Here is a 20,594-nt window from a genome sequence, read left to right as displayed (position 1 = left end):
ACCGTATAGAGTGCGTTGCTGGGCGAGTTGCTTGAAGTCTAAGGGTGTCGTATTATCGCAATGACGACACAAATACTTTAGTATGGGGAAGTTTCAAAGAACGAGGCTGGAACTAAACTGCTTATTCATAGCGCAAAGTCACACGAGCATGTCTGCAGTAGTCAAGTTAGATGTCACAGCAATATTTCGAACAGTTGCAACTCGTTTTCAAAGGGATAAGCAAGACGTATCGCTGATGCAACTCCCGCCTCTTTCTTGATGTGGAAAGCCTCCAACAATTTCATTTGCAATGTGCCACTATGGTCCTTTATCTTACGAAGCTCTGGCTCCCACATGCAAGCACTGCAATGCACAGGTAAGTGCGCGTTGCCTAGGTTCTTTCAATATATTTCGTTCTCCCGTGCTTGGTAGTTGACACAGCGTCCAGTTTAAACTACATAGGTTTCTTTTCCCAGAGGATAGCGCCATTTCATATACACCGCCAGTAGTGGGTTTTACATATGGTCTGGTGCGCTTCCTGTAATTTCCGAGCTACTTGTCGGCATGGCTTATGCGTGGACAAAGCCCAGCTAATTTTCATGGTGCCGCGAAAACAAATGATGATGATGATGAGGATGATGATGAATGCATTTGATTGGCGCAAGAGCCAGATGTGGCCAAAGAGCGCCAAAGAGAGAACAAATGGCACGCTGTACCTATTTGCGCCATTTTTAAGACTGTGGCATAGCTTGGTGGACGTACGGCAAGCACCACGATGGGCTTGCGCCCATGATGGTGCTGGTCATTCCTTGCTTGGTGCCCTTCACCTTCTTTAAGAGCGCATCAGATACCGCTCCAAGGACCAAGCTCGGGTAGCCGGCTGAAATGAGGCTCGCCAATTGCCTATCAATTAGGTGCGCTTGAACATGTCCCTGTCCTAGAATCTTCGCTTGCAGAAAGTGCCTTTGATTCAGTTATAGTTCACGGTTGTCTGGCGAGCTCTCCACGCTGGTTGTAATACTGGGGGCATAGGCCCAAAAGTTGTTCAACAGTTTGTTCGCTTCCGCAAGAGTTGCACATAAGTGTGTCGCCCATTCATGTGTTTAAGTTTGCATTAACCCGACGAAGTCGGGCCAAACTCCGGCCATCATGTTCATGTAAACGCTGGCCGATGGTGTCGAGCGAGTGTCGAGGCAAGTCCTGTCAACCTTCCCTTGCAGACTTTGTAGGTTGACTTTTCCGACCCGCTTGGGTCGCATGTAAACTTTGCGTGTAAATGTCAGATCGACCTTTGGCTCGTCCAGCTTGCGTCAACTTCACGTAAACGAGGCTAATGGGGATGGACAAAGCGTTTATTTCCAACTAGTGTGTTGGAAATAAAGTGGATTCTGATTCTGATTCTGAAAATGCCGCCCGAGCCAGAATCGGCACAACAGTGCCGCACCGGAGCAGGAGCGCTTTGATGGTGCTTGCAGAAGTTTGTAGGCTAACAAAGAAGCATGAGAATAAGTTAAGGACTTCCCAGCGAGTGATAGAACGGAAAATCATATACGCATAACGTTAAGAGGCAAGAAGGTAGCGGTGTAGAACAGGTAGCAAACGAGGGTAGCCAATATACTCTAGGAGGGAGGAGGGTGCTGCAATAGTTTGGCTTCGGCGCTGTTGCCCTGGCCGTTATAGCAGAAACAACAAGCAGCTGCATCGCTCTGGGGTTGTGTACTCAGAATGAGAGTATTCTTTTTTTAAAACCCAACGAAGACGCGTTAAAACGAAAGCAAAACCGAAATTCTGTAGTTCGGACTAACAGAAACAAAAGTGGAGATGGGCAGGCTCTGAATGGCGTAAAACAGCTAATAATCGGTGGTGTATTAAGTGGACCGAACATGGGTGCCAAGGTGAGAAAGCTTTATTCGAAGGGTGGCCGAGGATTGCGTTGGGATCAGTGGAGAAATGAGGAAATACGCAGACTGCATATGATGGCGTCAGCTTACGCAAGTCAAGAGCAATTACCGACAGCTTGTAGGTGCCTTCGTCCTGCGGTTAACATGAAATGGGGAGGGGGCTGAATATTGACGATATGCTGACTTTTTTGTAGTTTCAACTGTAGACTTCGGGCTAGCTATCAGAAACCAGAAGTACATCTACCAAGTAATATCGTCATAAATACGAACGCGAGCGATTCCGAAACTATACCCCGACGCCTAGTTTAATTTTCAGGTTCGCCTGCATTTGTTACTGCGTTTTGATTCAGACGCGTGCGCATTGGACCACTGCACGATTAACAACCGACTACATAGCGATTACACGTCGCATCTACGACGTCATTACGCAACGCACGTTCTCACCAGCCATTTTCTGTTCGCGATTTAATTTAGGCTGTCGGTACATGGCGTCTGCAAGTTATGGAACATCAAGCATAATTTCGATATATTTTTTAGCTACTGACTTGAATAAGGAACGGCTCCTCCATTTCTACACTGTTCTCGCACGTGTCATTAACAGTGCGCATCGATGGAGCCAGCAGTTGCTGCAGTAGCCTGGCAAAAAGAAAAACTAGAAAAAAAAGTAAGAACGAAGCAGCGAAAGAGGCGGAAAAGACCGGCATGACGATTCGGTAATGCAATGCGTAATGGAGGCTGCGAGTTTTATCTCTGCGAGAGAACAGAAATAAAAGAACGCGGAAAGGAAATCACGGGTATGCGCCGTCAAGAAGCACGGAAGCGCGATCTACCGCGCCAAGGACAACGCAAAAAAAAAAAAGGGGGGGGGGGGAAAAGTATCAAATAATGTAAACAGAAAAGGTTGAGCTGCGAAGAAGCGCGAATCTAATTTTCCCGGCCATTACCTGCTCAGCGATTCTCCTCCTTAGCATTATCGATTAACCTAGTACGTCGTCGTACCTTACCTTTCCCGGGAAGAGCTTTCCGAGGCAACACACGTTCGCAGCCCGTCTGAGAGTCGAGCTTTTCTTTCTTTGCTTCTTTCTCTCTTTTTGGTCTTGCTTCTTTTCGGCGTCACCACTAGAGTTCTCTCTGCACTGCAGCCTACGTTTCTACGGCCTAAAAAAAATAAAAAAGCAATGCTGAAAGCCATTTCGTCGACATGCTAGAGTGTCGCGTTCAATCACACTCCGCGAGACGGGATGTACACCGACGCGGAAGTATACAGGAAAGCTCGAGATATGAAATCACCTTCGAGGTGTGGCGTGTCGTGTTTGTACATTGGCGGCACCGTAATGCGTCATCTCCAAGGCCGCTTGCTTCGCCCATGCCGTTAGTGTTCTTTTGTTTTCGTTTTCTTTAGATCATCACTTGCTTTTTCGCTCTTGCGTTTCGGACGCGGCTCTTTCTATTTGGCGGAACAGGCGCTCGTTCCGGATTCACAGCTCTCCACGGATTGCATGCGGTGACGGCTCGAATAGCAGTTTAGGAATGCAGAAGTATAATAAGTATGCGGAACTGCGTTTTCCTTCCCTTCTTTCCCATTTCTTCTGTATCTGTTTACACCACCGCCTGTCTACCGTTTAGGCAGTATATGGTCTGGGCAACTATTTCCTTCTCTGAACCTCAACTCGGGTATCGGCTATCCCCGTTTCCACTCTCCCAGTGCAGGGTAGTAAGCCACACGTGCGTCTGGTTAACCTTCCTGCCTTTCCTTTCTTCTATTGCTCTCTCTCTCTCTCTCTCTCTCTCTCTCTCTCTCTCTCTCTCTCTCTCTCTCCCTCCCCCCTCCCGTTCTGACTTTTCTCTCCTCCGCCTCTTTCTTAAAGTTACGCCTAACACTTCGAGATGATTCGGTCTGTCACTCGTTGTGCCGTTCTTAGCTACCTTTAGATATTCTCCGTTAACATCCAAGTTTTGGCGTTAGAAGTTTCTACCGGCAGAATGCAGTGATCACATGCTATTCTTCAAGAATAGCGGCGAGTTGCCGGCCATGAAAATTGGCAGCGCATGCAGGATGCGTTGCAAGTAAATTTAATTCTTCTGTATACATTTCCTTCTCATTATCTGAGTCCCCCGAGAGCACTAGGCCTAGATAAATTTACTTTTGCACAGACTCCGCAAAGCTAAGCGCTTGGTGTTACCAAGTTCTAAGCTGTGCCAGGTAGCTTGGTTGTGCGATGGAAATTGCCAACATGTAGTCTGTTGACGGAAGGCAGGTGTAATGCGCGGCGCCCGAAACATGGCGTCTACGACGGGTTTTCTGATCTGCAATTGATTCCGGCGCGTGCAATTAGCAAAAGCTTTGGCTTCGAGATTCGAGTCTGTTACTCCAAGGAAGCGGTCGCTGGCCGCTTGACTTGGAGGCCACCTATACAAAATCGCTAGCAGAGACATTCGTCCTGTAGTAGATCTCATAATACGATGGTGGTGATGGTGATGCTGACTTAAGTAGATGCTGCTGACTGTGATGATAAACTGGATATGCTAGCCTGACTGATCGCCTGGCTTACCACTCCGGGTGCTGGACGAGAAATGTGATAAGCAAACTGATCCCACAAACGAATAACTAGCACAGGTAGTCCAACAAACGTTCTGTAGTGAGCAATATGAAAAGGAACACTCGGACGCACGGGTCCGAAACCCTCAAATCCAAGAGGAAGCGACAATTGCGCCTGTCACTGTGGAAAACGATGTGCAAAGGAAATCGCTGTAATTTCGCCGATGGCACTCCCCCTGTAGCTGTTTGTTCCTACAGTGCGGTGCAGCATCATGTCGGCACCCGGCAGGCGACATCAAACCACCCTCATTTCCGTCTGCGCTCACACTGGAATCATGATCGGGAGTGGACGTTGTGAGATCCGTGATATTTGTTGCGCTACTCTCGAACGCAAACGGATTACGAGCCCTGCCGACATCTAAACGCCTATCACAGCCTACGCTATGGCCGTGTTCGAACGGTCGCCGTGGATGGCTGAATAGACAGCGAAGTGGGAAGCGAGCTCACTAATTACCGTTTCAGCTCTAATTAAGCTGGTAAGAGAGCCAGCTTCGCGACGAGCAGCATCGAATTCAGAAACGACGCGGTCTACTTTGCAAACAGAACGCAGCGCAAACACGAGGGACGAAGAAAATTGGCAGTGGCTTAGTTCGGCTATGCCAGGATATACGCAGCAAAAGCTAAGGCATAGCATGGTTAGCCTTGGTTAATCTTACCTGCAAATCTACGTTAGTCTGGTTGCCTAGCTATGTTGAGGCGTTGAGCCAGTCGTTCGGTGGGCTGTTCGTCTGTTTCCTGGGCGATTACTTTCCTCTTCATCTCGTTCCGATGTCGATTCCAGGCCTCCTCCTGCTTATCAGAATTGTCGCCGTCCATTCTGCCGCCTCAACTGTGGTTGCGGCGCACGCGAGCTCTCCTTTTGAATCCTCCGACATCTTATCAGGCATGTGACGTAGCTGGCGAAGCGAGCGGAGGCGAACGCAACGACGAGGAACGCGGTGGGATGAGGAACGCGGTGGGACATCATGTGCCTGCTCGGAGCTCGGCCACGGCGAAATCGCAAGTTCGCGGCCAGTAAAACTTTCGCTTTAAAAGAAGTGCAGGGCGCGAGTCACACCATTTTGGCTTCCTCTACTTCCTCTACCAAATGGCGGTTGAGCCTTTTGGTTTGGAAATATTCCGACTGCAGGAGGGTCGTCTGCGCACAAGAAAACAGTCATTGCTCTTTACGCGATCAGTTAATGTGGGCTATAATTTGTGTTTTTCCTAGGTTCGCAACACGCGAAGTGTTAAAATACAGCTATAATATGGGCTTTCCATAGCTTCTTGTCGATGCGGTGTGGCGTCGAGTCGCACAGACGTTTCCCAAATGCGTTCCGCTAGTGGAACTCGAGGCGGTCGTCTTAGTCAAACTAGTCTTTCTGCAATGCTGGCGAGAAAAAAATTAAATTAAATTATAGGGTTTTACGTGCCAAAACGACTTTCTGATTATGAGGCACGCCGTAGTGAGGGACTCCGGAAATTTCGACGCCCTCGGGTTCTTTAACGTGCACCTAAGTATAAGTACACCGGTGTTTTCGCCCCCATCGAAATGCGGCCGCCGTGGCCGGGATTCGATCCCGCGACCTCGTGCTCAGGAGCCCAACACCATAGCCACTGAGCAACCACGGCGGGTAATGCTGGCTAGAATTAATGCGCTATGCTTACTTTACGCATTAGAAAGTTTTAGCGTGTCCGCAAACTTGTTAGCGTTTACAAAGTGCCGGGCTACCGGAGCCGTGGACGGCAGTAGCAAAGCTGGAAGCGACATCTTGCGACGATTTGTCGAGCTAAAATACGTTTGAAAAATTGCTGTCGCGCGAGTGTTCCCGTCGAATGAAAACCATAAAAGGGCTAAACGTTAGCGATTACGTCGCCACAACGTTTTACATCGGAAGTAGGGTATGATAAGCCAATGAAGTATTAGCTTTGTGTGCTCTCTTGCTAGACCCTGCGTCGCCAGATATCGCTACCAACCTTAGGTGCTGCCATACGCCACTTTGGGAAAGCCGTATTTCGTCAACGGTAATACGCTTATTACAAGCTAAAGCTCTTCATTACTTCAATTAGCATATTGTGGGAACTTCACGCCCTATTCGGTACAATTTCCGTTTCTAACCGCATTAACGCGAACTTGGGTAATTGTGTGCGTGCAGGAACAGACAACTTGGGCCGCCCATTTATCATCATCATCAGCGCAGTTTTATGTTAACTGCAAAACGAAGGCTTTTCCCAGCTATCTGTAATTACCCGTGTCTTGCGCTAACTAATCCCGACTTGCTACTGGAAATTTCTGAATTTCACCACACCTCCTAATTTTCTGTCGTTTTCGACTGCGCTTCCCTTCCCTCGGCACCCATTTTGTTAACCTAATGGTCCACCGCTTATCATCTGCCCTATGCATTACATGGCTTGCCCAGCTCCATTTTTAAATCTTAATGTTAGCTGCAATATCAGCTGTCCCCATTTGTTCTATGACTCACACTTTTCTCTTCCTGTCTTCTAACGTTACGCTTAACATTTTTCGTTTTACCTTCACTTGTTTTCGAGCTTCTCTGTTAACCTCAAAGTTTCTGCCACATATGTTAGCACTGGTAGAATTCAATAATTGGCCGTTGATGCGCCACCGTATGGCAACGTATCAGGAAATCATTCAACATTATCGGTTGGCAGACACGTCTCCTCCCTCCCCCCTTCGCAGATAAAAGACAAAGAGGCAGGAAATTTTCTGCAGACAATTTCCTTCCCATTCCCCTTAATACACTAATTTATAAACCTCTCCGTGTGCTCTAACTATTGTAAAATCCGCCTAGTGGAACGAGTAGACTTCTTGTCATGTTGCATGGGGAATACCTCGCGTGCCCCAAAATTGCAATCCCCAGGGCATGCGAAGAGCAGCGGGAGCGCGTTCTACTTCGGGTGGCGGCGCGCGTCCGGCCGGGCCGCTGTATCCTGAAAGCCATCTGCGACGTGTACATGAGTCCGCGCGGGGCTGTGTTTTCGCGGCTCACTTCGCGATGATGCGAGGCGCTGCACGAAGGTAATTCGCTCGCTGCTGCTGCCGCGTTTCCTCACTGCGGCGTTTTGGCAGCGAGTTTCCGCGGTCATCGAGTGAGATGTGTTCGTGTTGGCTTGTGTGCGTGTGACATGATGCTTCTTAATTTAGTTAGCACGCCTATGTTTACAAGCTTATAGGGCCGATAAATCCTACTATCCTTAATTCGTATGGCTGTTCCCAAATTTGCTATCGCAGTGGACGAATTCGCCTTTCGGGCGAAACTACCACTTTTTTCATAAACCTAATGATAACAATCATTAATTACATTACGTGGAAGTCTCCACGTGGTGGAAAAAAGAGGAGAAGCAGATTACTGTTGCAACTGAAGCAGGCTCATCATTGATTTTCACCGAAAGTGCTCGGCCTTATTGGAATGGCCAACAGCCCCCCGTGCGACACATGCAACATGCATGAGACCCTCGCACATATTATCTGTGTCTGCCCGCGATATAGTGCCCAGAGACAAGTGATGTGCAGAGTAGTGGACCAGTTGGACAATCGTCCACTATCAGAACTCAAACCTTTAGGTCAGTGATCCGAAAGAACATCCGCGTTTAAGGCCTTACTCGCGCTATTAAGGTTCCTGCGGTCTACGGGGCTTCACGATGGACTTTAAGAACGCAGCCCCCTACCGCTCTATAGCGTACGGGCTTTGTTCGGGCTCGTCTCTCTTTCTCTCTATCTCCCCCTTCCCCTCTTTTTGCTCTTTTTTATCCCCCTTAACCCTTCCCCTCGTGCAGGGTAGCCAACCGGAACTACCTCTGGTTAACCTCCCTGCCCTTTCTCTGTATTCTTTTCTCTCTCTCTTTGCGTTTCGGCTGTAATCTTGCGCTATGTGGCGCATAAGATGCTCTGTTTTTTAGAATTTATGAACTTGTAGCATGTGATTATTACTCCTCGCTTGTGGTCTACCTTTTCTTTACGGTGATGTGCCACGGCACTGCCATGTTTAAGCGCAATATTTCGTATTTCTTAACCTGTATTCTCCTGTGGGCTAGGTGCCAAATAGTATTTTTTGTCTAGATATATTTTACCTTTAGTATGTGTGTACACAAAGCTAAATCTAATAGACGGTGTCCAAATCTATGCCTCCCCCCCCCCCCCCCCCCCCCGCCCTGTACGTTTGCCTCCGAGTGACGGAAACAGAGCTCGAAGGCTATGCTCTTGCGAACTGCATGCGCCGGAAGTATTTCCGGGTGCTGGAGACACGTCGGGGCCGCCATGTTATACAAACCCAAAGCTGGCGACGTCCGCGCGTACAACCAGCTAACGGCACAGTATATCGAAGCCACAGAAGTTCCGCATGTTTGCTGGATGGGATTTTTTTTTATTCTTCTTAGGCCTAATGTCCGCCTTTTCTTGTTTCTCCTCCTTCCAGCTTGCGACCAAGGGTGAATCGCATTGCATGCGACATGCCAGCAAGCCGGACAACGACAACAAGAACACCTACAAGAAGCTGCTGCCCTGTGAGTCGGCGTTCCGTCCCTGCGTTCCTTCTTTCGTATTGCTATTTCTCACCTACATATAACGGCTACGGAATATATATATATATATATATATATATATATATATATATATATATATATATATATAAATCCGACTGTTTGATTGCAGAATCAGTGCTGTGAAAAACGCGGAAGCTATAGACGCTTGGAAGAGTATAGACTCTGAGAAAATAAGCACGCACACCATGGAGCTTAGCCTGTCCCCAAACAGTAATCGTCATCTATCTCACTTGCGAAATTTTAATAACGCATTTTAGCACAAGGGCACGAAACTGCAAGGGAGACACACGAAACAACTCGCACGTGCTCTGTGGGTCTCTCAGTGCTTGTGCCCCTGCGTTACGTCATGTCTTTAAATCAGCACTAGCTGGTCCAGCAACGCATCCTTTTACTTGCCTTTCCTTTTACTAACGCTGCGCGCCCCGTACTTCCAGGATACGAACAGAATACGCGTTAATAACGTGACGTATAGCATTGACCGGAACGTAGCGAGCACAGAGCTTTCAAGAAAGCACACGCAAGCAAGCTATATAGAGATACGGTCCCGAGGTGTGTAAACATCTTTTTTTTTTTTTTTTAGTGTACGGGCCATGCCATGGCTTCCGAGGTCGGGTGTGTTCTCCTCACAGTGCTTATACGTCAGCGTAGCTTTTAGTGCTTTAATAGTACTACGCGACGCGCCTACCCGCAGCCAGGATGGGTGGTAGATGTCAAGTGCTATGGGTGCTACTATGTGGTGCAATCGTTAACCTGTTATGTGCTTTCACTTCTTTCGTAAGTATGAAAACGAACACGTTGATATTGCCGCTTTTACATGGAGTTAGTTGCGGCAGCATTTTTGACAATGAAAACTATATCGCGTTTTATTTTCAGCTGTTCTTCACGTGAGCCATTACGTGAGAACTTGTGGATGGATTCTCAGTGCACGATGCTGTGTAGTCGTACAATTCTGTGGCATTCTGTCATGCGTCTGTCGTTTTGTTTCATCGTGGTATGAAGTGTTAATGTGTGATGCTTTTGTCTCACCATTTTATAACTTTGTGTAATTGCGCTATTTTGTCAAAGCAGCGTAAGTAAAATACGTTCGAATGCTTTTAAAGAGTGTACACAATAGTATGTTCTCTTTCTTTTCCTGTACGCTGACTCCTCTGCTGTCATGACGGGCCTTCAGGCACTTTCGAGCTGTTTGCAAAAGCTTTTCGCCTAAAGGACCCTCGATTAATAGTTGGAAATGAATGTCTTATGTGTAGAATGGGAGCTTTTAAGGCGTTAGCATTAAGAGTGTGACAGTAGAACTTAATGTATTTGTAGACAATGTATGTAGGCAGTCAGTCACGTCAGTCATATATATATATATATATATATATATATATATATATATATGTTTGTGTGTGTGTGTGTGTGTGTGTGTGTGTGGACCACCATCAGCACTCCGCTCAGCTCGAGAACGACAATTTGCAATGTATTGAACGCGTATTAAGTCATATACCCGGGACCTTGAAGGAGTGCGACGTAATCCTGTCGCGTTTCTCTCACATTTACCGCCAAATCATCACTGCATTCTTTTTTACAAGAAGCACAGCTTTACTGCTAGAATACGCCGACTTGCGTTTTCCCCCAAAAACATTTAAAAAGGGTCTCCTCCATGCCGCTGCTTGATTTTTCGCCCAAATTTTCGCGGCAAGGTCGCATTTTTTAAGGTCCAGATGTTTCACTGAATTATAAGACGCCATTACCATTGGGTGCTGGGGAGAAGCCGAGCTTACGCATTATGGCATACGATGCAAGTGGCTGGGGAGAGAGGGGGGGGGACGTTTTAACGACGCCACTAATTTTTCTATTTTTTGAGTTCTTGCTGTCGTCATTGCTTGGTGCTTCGGTCGCATTCTGTCAAATCGCTGACGAGTTCTGCGACATCGCCGGACAAAAAAAAAAAAAAAATCATTGCAACATATGCGCGAGAGAAAAAGCTTAGCAAAGCAGGCAGGTTTAATTCTACGGGGTAAGACGGAATGAATCGTATTTGCCGAAAGCGAATTTCATTCCTTTCACGAACAGGCGCCAATGCATTTGATGTAAAACACTCGCTTCTTTCAAGTAAAGCAAAAAATGAGCAGGAAGGTAAGAGGCATCGCTCAAGAAATACGTATATGTATTGTGCTCGTAACTTTCACCGCAAGAATCGACGTGAAGCGATATTCGCTATGTCTGTTTTCGTCGATGCTTTTGGATAGAGAGAGAGAAAAAAAGTTTAGCCCCACGCGACAAGTTTTGTGGGAGTCCGCGAAGCCGTTTCTCTCATTCGGAAAGTCGTTAAAAGCAGACACGAATTCGAAAAGCGAGATTTCAGTTATAGAAGACGACGACTGGAGGCAGTGTCGTTTCCCGCAGCCTCGGCCGCAAAATTGATCGTGCCCTTATCTGTCGCGTTCATTTTCTTTCTTTCTCTCTTTCTTTCTTTCTTTCTTTCTTTCTTTCTTTCTTTCTTTCTTTCTTTCTTTCTTCCTCGCTTAAGCGCCTTGACAACGCGCGCCTCGGCCTCTGCGTCTTTCGGTTCGCTGACCGAGCGAACCACCAGTGACATCCATATTTTCCAAATTGCTATACCCCGCACAGATACCAATGAACAGTGGGAAAAAAAGTTTTATACCGCCGGTTGGAGTGAAACGCGATATGAGTTATCAGTAATAAGTGAATCCCGCGGAGTGAAACTGAACAGACGCGCCAATCGTCCACGAATTGGAATGATATCTGCGCGTTGCGATAAGAAAGGGGCGAGTGCGTCCGTTTTGGCGATACTAATTTACTACGGAGAACGAACCCTTTTTTTTCTTTTCTTCAATAGATGTCGTTCCTAGACCATACGTTCGAGGAACTAGCATCCACGTTACCATTTCATATCAATACCCCTTTTGTGTAGGTGTGCGTGTGTGTGTTTGTGTGTGTGTGTTCTAGGAATACGGAAACGAAAAAAAAATAGAATCGTGGTCATGCGTATCTGTATGCGACGCATAAGCCATTAAATCACTGCTGTTTGTTTGTCTTTGTCGTAGTTACCAGCACCGATTCGCCTCTCTATTAAGTAGCGTTGTTTCTTCTGTAACTTATCCTCCCTCTCACGAAAAGAAAACTCAGCACTGAAGAGGTAGTAGCTCTCATACAAACACATTCCAAACCAAGGCAGACACAACAAAATGCACCCACCAATGTATCGCTTCATCTACCTCTAATGCGGCGACACACGCCCTGCACTCTTCCACATGTCGTAGTGGGCGCGGTATCAAACCTCAACACTTAAAGCCCCCTTGCACGTCATTTGAGGGGTGGGAGGTGCAGTTGACCGGCGAAACGCTGGCGGGCCAAGAAGCGCTCGTCCGACAAGTTCGTCGAGCAGCCATGGCCAGTGGAATCCAGGAATGAAGGCATCACCCACTCGACCTCATGAGCAACGATTTCGATCGTTGAAATACATGCTTGTTTTCTCTGTCTGTCTCTCCTGTAACTTAAGTGAAGCGAGGAGGTGAACTGGTGCGCATATTTAGAGCCAGCTATCCGAAAATCTCACAGACGTGTATACTACTCAGAATATATATATATATATATATATATATATATATATATATATATATATATATATATATATATTATATATATATATATATATATATATATATATATATATATATATATATATATATATATATATATATATATATATAAAAGAACACAGCATCACGGCAACAGCACTAGCCCCGAACACCCAAGTATTGTCCTTACGGTGACCAAGACTAGGAGCGCGATCTCTTTGGTACAGTCACCGAAAATCATTACGCGCACAATTTGACTTTCTTCTTTTATCTCTCACTTCTGTGATCCTCTGCGCAAGCGATGAAAGTCGTGTTTGTCGTTGCAGATGACTACAACCGCGTCGTCTTAGAAACGCTACCCGACATTCCCGACTCCGACTACATCAACGCCACCCACATAGACGTAAGTAATTTTCGCGCATTCTTCAGGTGGCATTTGACGGAACGCTGTAGGTGGTGTTTGACTGCGCAGTGACTGCGCAAAGTAACTGCGCAGTGAGAGAAAAAAATGGTGATAGTTGTGAATGAAGTCGCAGTTTCCTCTGATGATATAGCGCGAGAACTGTAGTTGGTCTGATAACACATGTACGGTGCGCTGAAAGGACGGGTGTACGCGGACAGACCCGACTCACTGCATGAGCTACGGGCAGCTATTGACCATCACGTTGCACTCACAGTCCCAGCAACCCCCCAGCGTGTGTCCAACTAACACTAGGCAGCGTCGTTGTGTTCAGCATCTCGTGTAGTGATCACTGCACCGCCTTGTTGAGGATAACTTCAAATCTTAAGTCGACCATTTCCACAGCACGTTTACTTTTCGGATACCCAGCAAGAAGCAGTGAATACAAATGCCCGTTCACACTGTGAACCTGGAATGCTCGATAAGTCGCACTGATTCTGTCTGGCTTCTTTTCTTTTTCCGAACTGTGGCCACGTCTGACAGCCTCGGGACATGTGGATGTATATTTACGGTATACTTCCCAATAAACAGCAGTTGTAAGTCTGCACCATTTCTGTGTCCCTCGTCGTACGCGTTAATTTAGAGCAGATTTTAGTAACTTTCAAACGTCTACCCCACTCGCCCAACAGCGCGCAGTGCCGAGTATTTCATTTGCGAGGACTGCTCGGGATACTGGAGTCACCGCGCGTCTGTATAACGAGCGAGTCACGTGATAAGCAGCCCCTCGTACGACGTGCAAGTTTCCTCACACAAGTGTGCAATGCTCAGCTCGGCACAGTGCGCCGTGAGCACTTCTTAACGCTAAAAAATGACCTCGTGTTGCATCGATCTGAAGGATGTTTTAAGTGGAACCTTTAGCTCGGGTGCTCCTATCTAAATACATGTAAAAGAAGAATTCGTTTTTCTCGGTAACCACTGCACACACACACAAAAAAAATGACGTGGTTTGTTGTATTTCAAAGAAAAACTTTCAAACCAAGTGAATGTTAGTTTCGAATGCAGAAACCGGAAATAAAAAAAAAATACTAAACTATAACGTTTACAGCTCTTTAACTCTGCAACGAGAAATTATGATAGAATTCTGTGAATTGAATCTATTAGCACATCTAAAGCAGACAAAATTGACGTGTTAGACATGAATCTCAAGAAATTTAGTAACTTGGAAATACAGCTTTTGCAGAACCCTTGTAAACAACGTAACAAATTCACGAAAGATATAAGATGACATATAGAATTTGTCCGCTTTCAATGATCTAATGGATGCCCTTTACAGAACCGCGATATATGGTCTGATGCAGAGCTGCGAATTCGTCAACTTTGTGCTTGTATTTTTTTTTTTCAAACTTTCGAACTTTTGAAAATATTTTAAACACAATTCAGAACCTAAATCGAAATTGCGCTTCCAACAGTCACTAGAATTTAACCTTCTCTCTCAAATGCAACAAATTCCATTAAAATCGGCCCAGGGGTTATATCAGTAGAACGCTTTTGCGTTTTACATGTATTTGAATAGGCCGCGTCGGAGTTGGGCCCGAGCTAAAGCTTCCTTTTAAACGTCGTCCATAACAGGCGCCAGAACTAAGCATTTTTCCGCGGTAAATTATGATTTTGAAAAAGATGCTCATTGACGTTCATCCTGGAGATTCTCACATCATTTACGAAAGTAAGATGGGTGGCAAGGTCAACCAGAGATTGAAATCTTGGTATTATCGATGCGTAAAGCTGCAATAAATTGTTGTAGCTATTTTCATGTTCATAGTTTATATAATAGGTGACAGATATATTAGCGAGTTCGTTGGCATTTTTTTTATTAACGCAGCCAGCTGCCGTATCGCATGTTATTTGTTAAATCAATTCGTGAAGTCCTTTCTTCTGAAAGTGGTCTGTGGAGCTCATTGTCCGTAATTGAGCGCTCGTGTTCTGTGGGCTGTTGTGACCGAAACCCGGCCTGTCGTGTCTGTCTGTTTCCCTGTCGTGTCTATAAGTGCTGCGACTGGGGCTAGCTAGTCGTGCGTACTTAGTTTTCCTACCGCACTGTTTTGTAACACAAAACGCACAAGAGGGTAGAGCGGGGACATGAAATATATTGTGCCTTTCCTTCATAGGCACAGCCACAGCAGATGGCGAGCACCCGCTGAAAACGCGGCGACAAAGAACTTTGGCCACCTCAAAAAGCCTCACGTCAAAAAAAAAAGAACAAAAGAAAAATCTTTTGAAGTAAAGCTTTTTAGTCCGACAGTTATATCGAGCGACAATTCTATTTGGTTGAAGACAGGCGTTCACGCCCCATTGTAGCAACATATAGAATAAACCGCTAAGTTCCTGTTTTTTTTTTTTTTGCTTCGAATACTATGCACAGTCACTTATTCTTGTGAGTCATGGATTATTCCACGGTCAACGTTGGTCACACATACATTGTTTTGCTTTCTTTTCCGCTAACTTTGTTTAACCCAGTTATAGCGCGGTTACATATCGGTGCAAACCCGTCTATAGCGTATCCGACATTCCTGAAATCGTCGCCGATACCGTAGAAAAACAAAAACAAGAAAAAAGCGTCCTGTCTAATTAAGACTGCGCGCGCGATGCGAATGGCATCGTAAATTCTCGAATGCGTGTAAGCGGTGACGATTACTCTAGAAACGTGCAGCGTTATAAATGTATAACTAGCCGATGCATGTGACCCGTGATCGCGAGTGTACAGCGCCAAGGTAAAACGAAGACGCGGACAAGACGTCTTCGTTTTACCTTCGCGCTGTGCACTCAGGATAATTGGCCGTCAAACTAGCTCAATCAGTCACACCTGCATGCGCGACCCTTGAGCTCGATTTCGGCGACCGACGATGGCTCCGGACATTGCGCTTGGAAGTGGAACTTGAAGGGAGGAAGGAAATAAACTAGAATGATTACAACGAAGGTGCCAAATAAAACAACGGACGAAGGAAGGAGACACGAGACAACCACGTAGGCGCCTTCCTCCTTCATTCGTCCGTTCTCTTTCCTTCGTCCGTTGTTTTATTTGGTGCCTTCGTTGTAATCATGCATAACCAACTCGCCCACCAGCACGTACTCATAAACCAGAAGCCAAGGGATCGTTTCGTTGCGCAGCCGCCTTTGGCAAGCCGAGTTTCCGTGAAGCCATTCCCTTCGATTTTTCCCTCGAATACTCGGCCCAACCCGCAACCTCCGAGACTCTGCGTATTGGCAAAGAATGCTAGGTTCCCGGTAGGTTTTACTCGATGCGCACTTTTTTTTTATTGAAGTGAATATTAGGAGAGGTTGGCGCCTTTATGGTGGCACCGGCTACTCCTTGTCACTTAGCAAAGGAAATAAATTTGTGTAGAAAGGGAGAATAGCGACACGAAATATGGCACTCAGTAGAACACTGGATGAATAAAAAATGTACAGTCCAACAGTACATGAGTCGCAAAGTTCTGTGCATTAGTTCAGTCCACGTACGCATACATAAAGTCAGATACTTAGAACAGCCATAACACAAAACACATGTAATGCACTGCAAGTACAGAATGCGCACTTGTTCGGCTGTTATATCTAGCTGGCGAGCAAGAGCGCTAAAAACCGACCGCGCTCTCTCCACGTGGCGGTAACGTATTGCGCTGACTCGTTTGGCTTAAATTGTGTTGCCTAGTGCTCGCTCGTAACACACCATCCAACAAATCGTTATTAGCGCTGCCGAAGATACGAGGCGTGCACAGGCTATAATCGTTCCGCAGCGAAACATAGTTCCGGGCGTAACTGTCTGATTAATGGGGGATTTCGATTTTTTTCTTTTCTTTCTTTTTTTTGTTTGGTGCATGACACATTACAGCGACGCGTGACATGCTAAGACCTTTGCGCAGTCACGTCATATAACCACGATATCCGCATCCGCTGAGGAGACGACGCGGCGCGGATGAACACATCTAGAGGAGCGTTCGGTCTTCCTATTGGCTAAGGAGTCATGCAGCTTCCGCGGTACTGCAAACGACTTGTGAGATGGAGTGTAGTTATTTTCTTCTCTCTGGGTCACTTGTCTCTCTAAACTCAAGGTGTCCTTATAAAAAGTAAGATTCCTAACTCGCAGTTTCGGCAGTGTTTGCTTTTTCACCGTTTCTTCAAGGTGGCAATATAACGAAGCGGCTGCCCCCAGATGGGCGTACAGTTCAATAGAGTTCGCCGAAAGTGATTTGTAAGTTTATTGGATTTCAGCGGAGGTCAGTGGAACAAACCGATCGGAATGCCACTCCTGTTGACAGTACGCTGAACTGAAAGAGCAGTTGATATATGGCTGGGAGGGACGATCGAATCCAGGCCACGTTGTGCTCACCCTGATTCTCCGTTTTTGTACTTAATGCTTTTGAAACACACCGACAACGTACCGTCGTTTGCTTTGATGCTATCAGGCATTCCGCTGTACCTTCCTGCATACCGAAGAGACCGGCATTTTCATTCCCATGGGCGGTAGGTTTCCTCTCATGATGCATGTTTATGTAGGTCTATATGCAGACAGATATTTAGATATGTATTTGCGTATCTACCTAAATATCTGTCGGTAGTGTTCTGTACTCTGGTGCGGAACTTTGTTTCGATGCTCTCTGAATGAATTCGGCGTTAGCTGCAGCATTTTCCTGAAGTCTTCTATCACAAGTGATGAGGCGCAGCACCGATGCCAATTGAAGGTGCCATCCTTTACTATTACACCATGCCAATTAAAATAGTTTTTAAGAATGGTGCTTGTAACAGTGTACATGTCCCTCTTCCGAATCAAACTGCCATAACGACACATGCACACACACACAAACCAAAAAAGAAAATGTTGGATTCTTTCTTTCTTTCTTTCCACAAACATTGCGCAGTTCCGGAAAATGCTTTATATGTCCAATGAATCTGCATTGAATTTGAAACTTGGTGAACAATGACCCTTGCATCTAAATCCACAGCACGCTTTTCCGAAGCTATTAGCGATTGGCGCGTATTGATGTCACGTGGGTGACGTAACTGCGAGAAACGCGGCGGTCGTGTTATAACTTGTGCAAGACATAATATAGTTGATTCAGCAAGCATTGCACATTACCCGATAATTTTCTGCCATTTGCTTGCACTAGACCTTGCTTTCTTGTTTGACAATGGCGAAGCGCAAACCTCACCATTAGTGCTAAAGAAAGATATTCATACGAGCAGGGCCGCTCTGTTGAGTTCGCAAACCATCGTTCTCCCGCCATAAAAGCGGTGTCGCGAGCTCTCGTGAAAGAAGGCTAATTTCTTAGTCGAGTCGAAGTTCTTGAATGGAATTTTCCAGCAGTGCTTTCACATCCAAGCGATTGTCCTACTCTCTGTCTTTTTTTCTCTTTTTTTTCAGAGTATTCTGAAGCCGAACGCCTACATAGCGGCTCAAGGTAAGAATGAAGTTCGCGAGGCTGCATGCGTGCTTGTTATTTGTTCGGACGGAACGACCTACGTCGTTAGCGGGCCACATTTTTACTAGCACTTTGCTAAGGAGTCGAGCAAAAAAAAATATCTTCGAGCATGGCTGGGGAGACCTAAGATTCGTGACAAGAGCAGAGGTACCCAAGATGCGTTAGACCTGAAGCCCTGCACTTTTGTTTTTTTCGTGTAAACTGGACTACAAAAGCGTGGAGACATCGTTAAAGATTGTCCCTGCATATATTAAGGCGCGTTTTAAGTACGCCCGTCTTTCTGGAGCGGGAAATTGTTAAAGAGAAAAAAAAGAACATTGTCATTTTCAGGGTATTGCCTGTGTGGTACGCATTTTTTATTTTTCATAGGCGAAATAAGAAGCACTGAGTTCAACGGATGGTGACTTGCGTGGTCTCTCGCTTCACGTTCACAACTCGGATAATACCAAGTCAAAAAACTAAAGGAAGGCATTTAAGGATGTAGTTTGTTAAGATATAGTTAGAGTATGTGTAATCCATGCTCTAAAATGAAAGGAAACTGCTTCAATAAAGCCTCAGAGAAAACGCGATATCATTTGGGGGATGCGGGGAAAAATTAGACCTCGACGAATGTGGTATTGACGTTAAAATTACTTCAAGTTCGCTAACTTTTACATGTTTCAGAGTCGGTAATCGCAGGTAAAGTTGTTTGGTCGTATTGTTATGGCACTCGACGTTGCTTTTACAAAAAAATAAAAATAAAAATGTGTCATGTTCCAGTTGAAATAGTCATCACTGTCCCCGAATCGTTTGTTGGCGCCTTATAAGAACCGTAGCAATCGTTCAAATTTTTTTCACGAGCTCTTTTGCTAAGAGTATCCTAATAAGCTACAAGATATTAAGTCAATAGATCGCTATCATCGTCCGGGGTGCAATGTAGGCTTATGTAGGGTGGTGGCACGCACGAAAGTGTAGCTGTCCCCTGTGCACATGGTCGTCTTCAAATATATCAAATATACATCAAATATATCAGTTAGATTTAGGTGCATGTTAGGGAACCCCAGGTGGTCGAAATTTCCGGAGTCCTCCACTACGGCGTGCCTCATAATCAGAAAATGGTTTTGGCACGTAAAAACCCCATAATTTGAAGTATATCGCAAGCAGACATCGGACAGCTGCAGTTAAGCACTACGACTGTTATGTGACTGACCGCCCGTGTAGTTCTTGTGTTCTCTTCCAATGTCCCCGTCTTTATTTGCGGTCGATATGATACGCAGAACAGGGGTAATTGGCGGAAATTCGATACGAAAATTTTAATGGTTAAAGAGTAAAAAAACAAAAAGCAGAGAAAAGGAGCCTGTATGCACAGTTGATTTTGTTGTTCTTGCAGGTCCAAATGAGGACACCATTAGCGACTTCTGGCGGATGGTTTGGGAGAAAAAGTGCTACGTCGTCGTCATGCTCACCAAAGTGTTCGATTTCATACGGGTAAGATTTTGACAAAGACAAGCGCGATTTAAGCTTCAGCCATCTGAGAGCGTTCATAGTAGTCAACAAAGAGGTGTGCTAGTGTGGTTTCCTGAGAAAAAATCGATCGATTGCCCGCCTTTCCAAAGTATCAGTGGGCGGGTATATATATATATATATATATATATATATATATATATATATATATATATATATATATATATATTCACAGGGTGCTTTTTTTACAATGCATATTTTTAATGAAGACGCTTTGAGCGTTAGACACCTGTCGTCTTCACATACGAGCTCTACGGCGAGGCGGAAAAACTTTCGCGCCCGCTTAAGCTACTCTGAAGACATTAATTAACCAAATATGGTTAATTTAACTTTCATCTTTAACGTGAGGGCAGTTGCCTATGTGAAAAACTGGTAGGGCGTCACAATTTATGGCAAGCTAATTTTTTTTTCTCGGAAATCCAAAAAAAAAAAAGAAAGCGCGCGTAACTTCGGACATTCATCATCGAAATTCTAGGCCAAATCCAGGCATATCGAGTTTGAGCACGTCTCGCCGAGCCGCAGACGGCATGGAAGCGTGGGGGCGGAGTTTGAATGATAGCGTGCCGCGGCAAATCCTGGCCCCAGACTCTAGACGGCACGTGCTTGAAA

General features: G+C 45.7%; 1 protein-coding gene across 3 annotated transcripts in view; it reads left to right on the top strand.

The window, feature by feature from the left end:
- Ptp36E (protein tyrosine phosphatase 36E) overlaps positions 1 to 20,594 on the top strand; it is a 258,657-nt gene that overhangs the window by 213,558 nt on the left and 24,505 nt on the right. For all 3 annotated transcript variants that reach the window (XM_075672825.1, XM_075672824.1, XM_075672823.1), the window contains exons 4-7: positions 8,895 to 8,982; positions 12,935 to 13,011; positions 18,425 to 18,461; positions 19,852 to 19,949. In XM_075672825.1, coding sequence (XP_075528940.1) covers positions 8,895 to 8,982; positions 12,935 to 13,011; positions 18,425 to 18,461; positions 19,852 to 19,949 — 300 coding nt within the window. The remainder of the gene's footprint in view (positions 1 to 8,894; positions 8,983 to 12,934; positions 13,012 to 18,424; positions 18,462 to 19,851; positions 19,950 to 20,594) is intronic.

Source organism: Dermacentor variabilis, chromosome 10 (assembly GCF_050947875.1).
Source record: "Dermacentor variabilis isolate Ectoservices chromosome 10, ASM5094787v1, whole genome shotgun sequence".
In the NCBI taxonomy this organism is placed as follows: Eukaryota; Metazoa; Arthropoda; class Arachnida; order Ixodida; family Ixodidae; genus Dermacentor; species Dermacentor variabilis.
The sequence above is the reverse complement of the archived record's forward strand: the minus strand, read 5'-3'. Positions and strand labels throughout refer to the sequence as shown.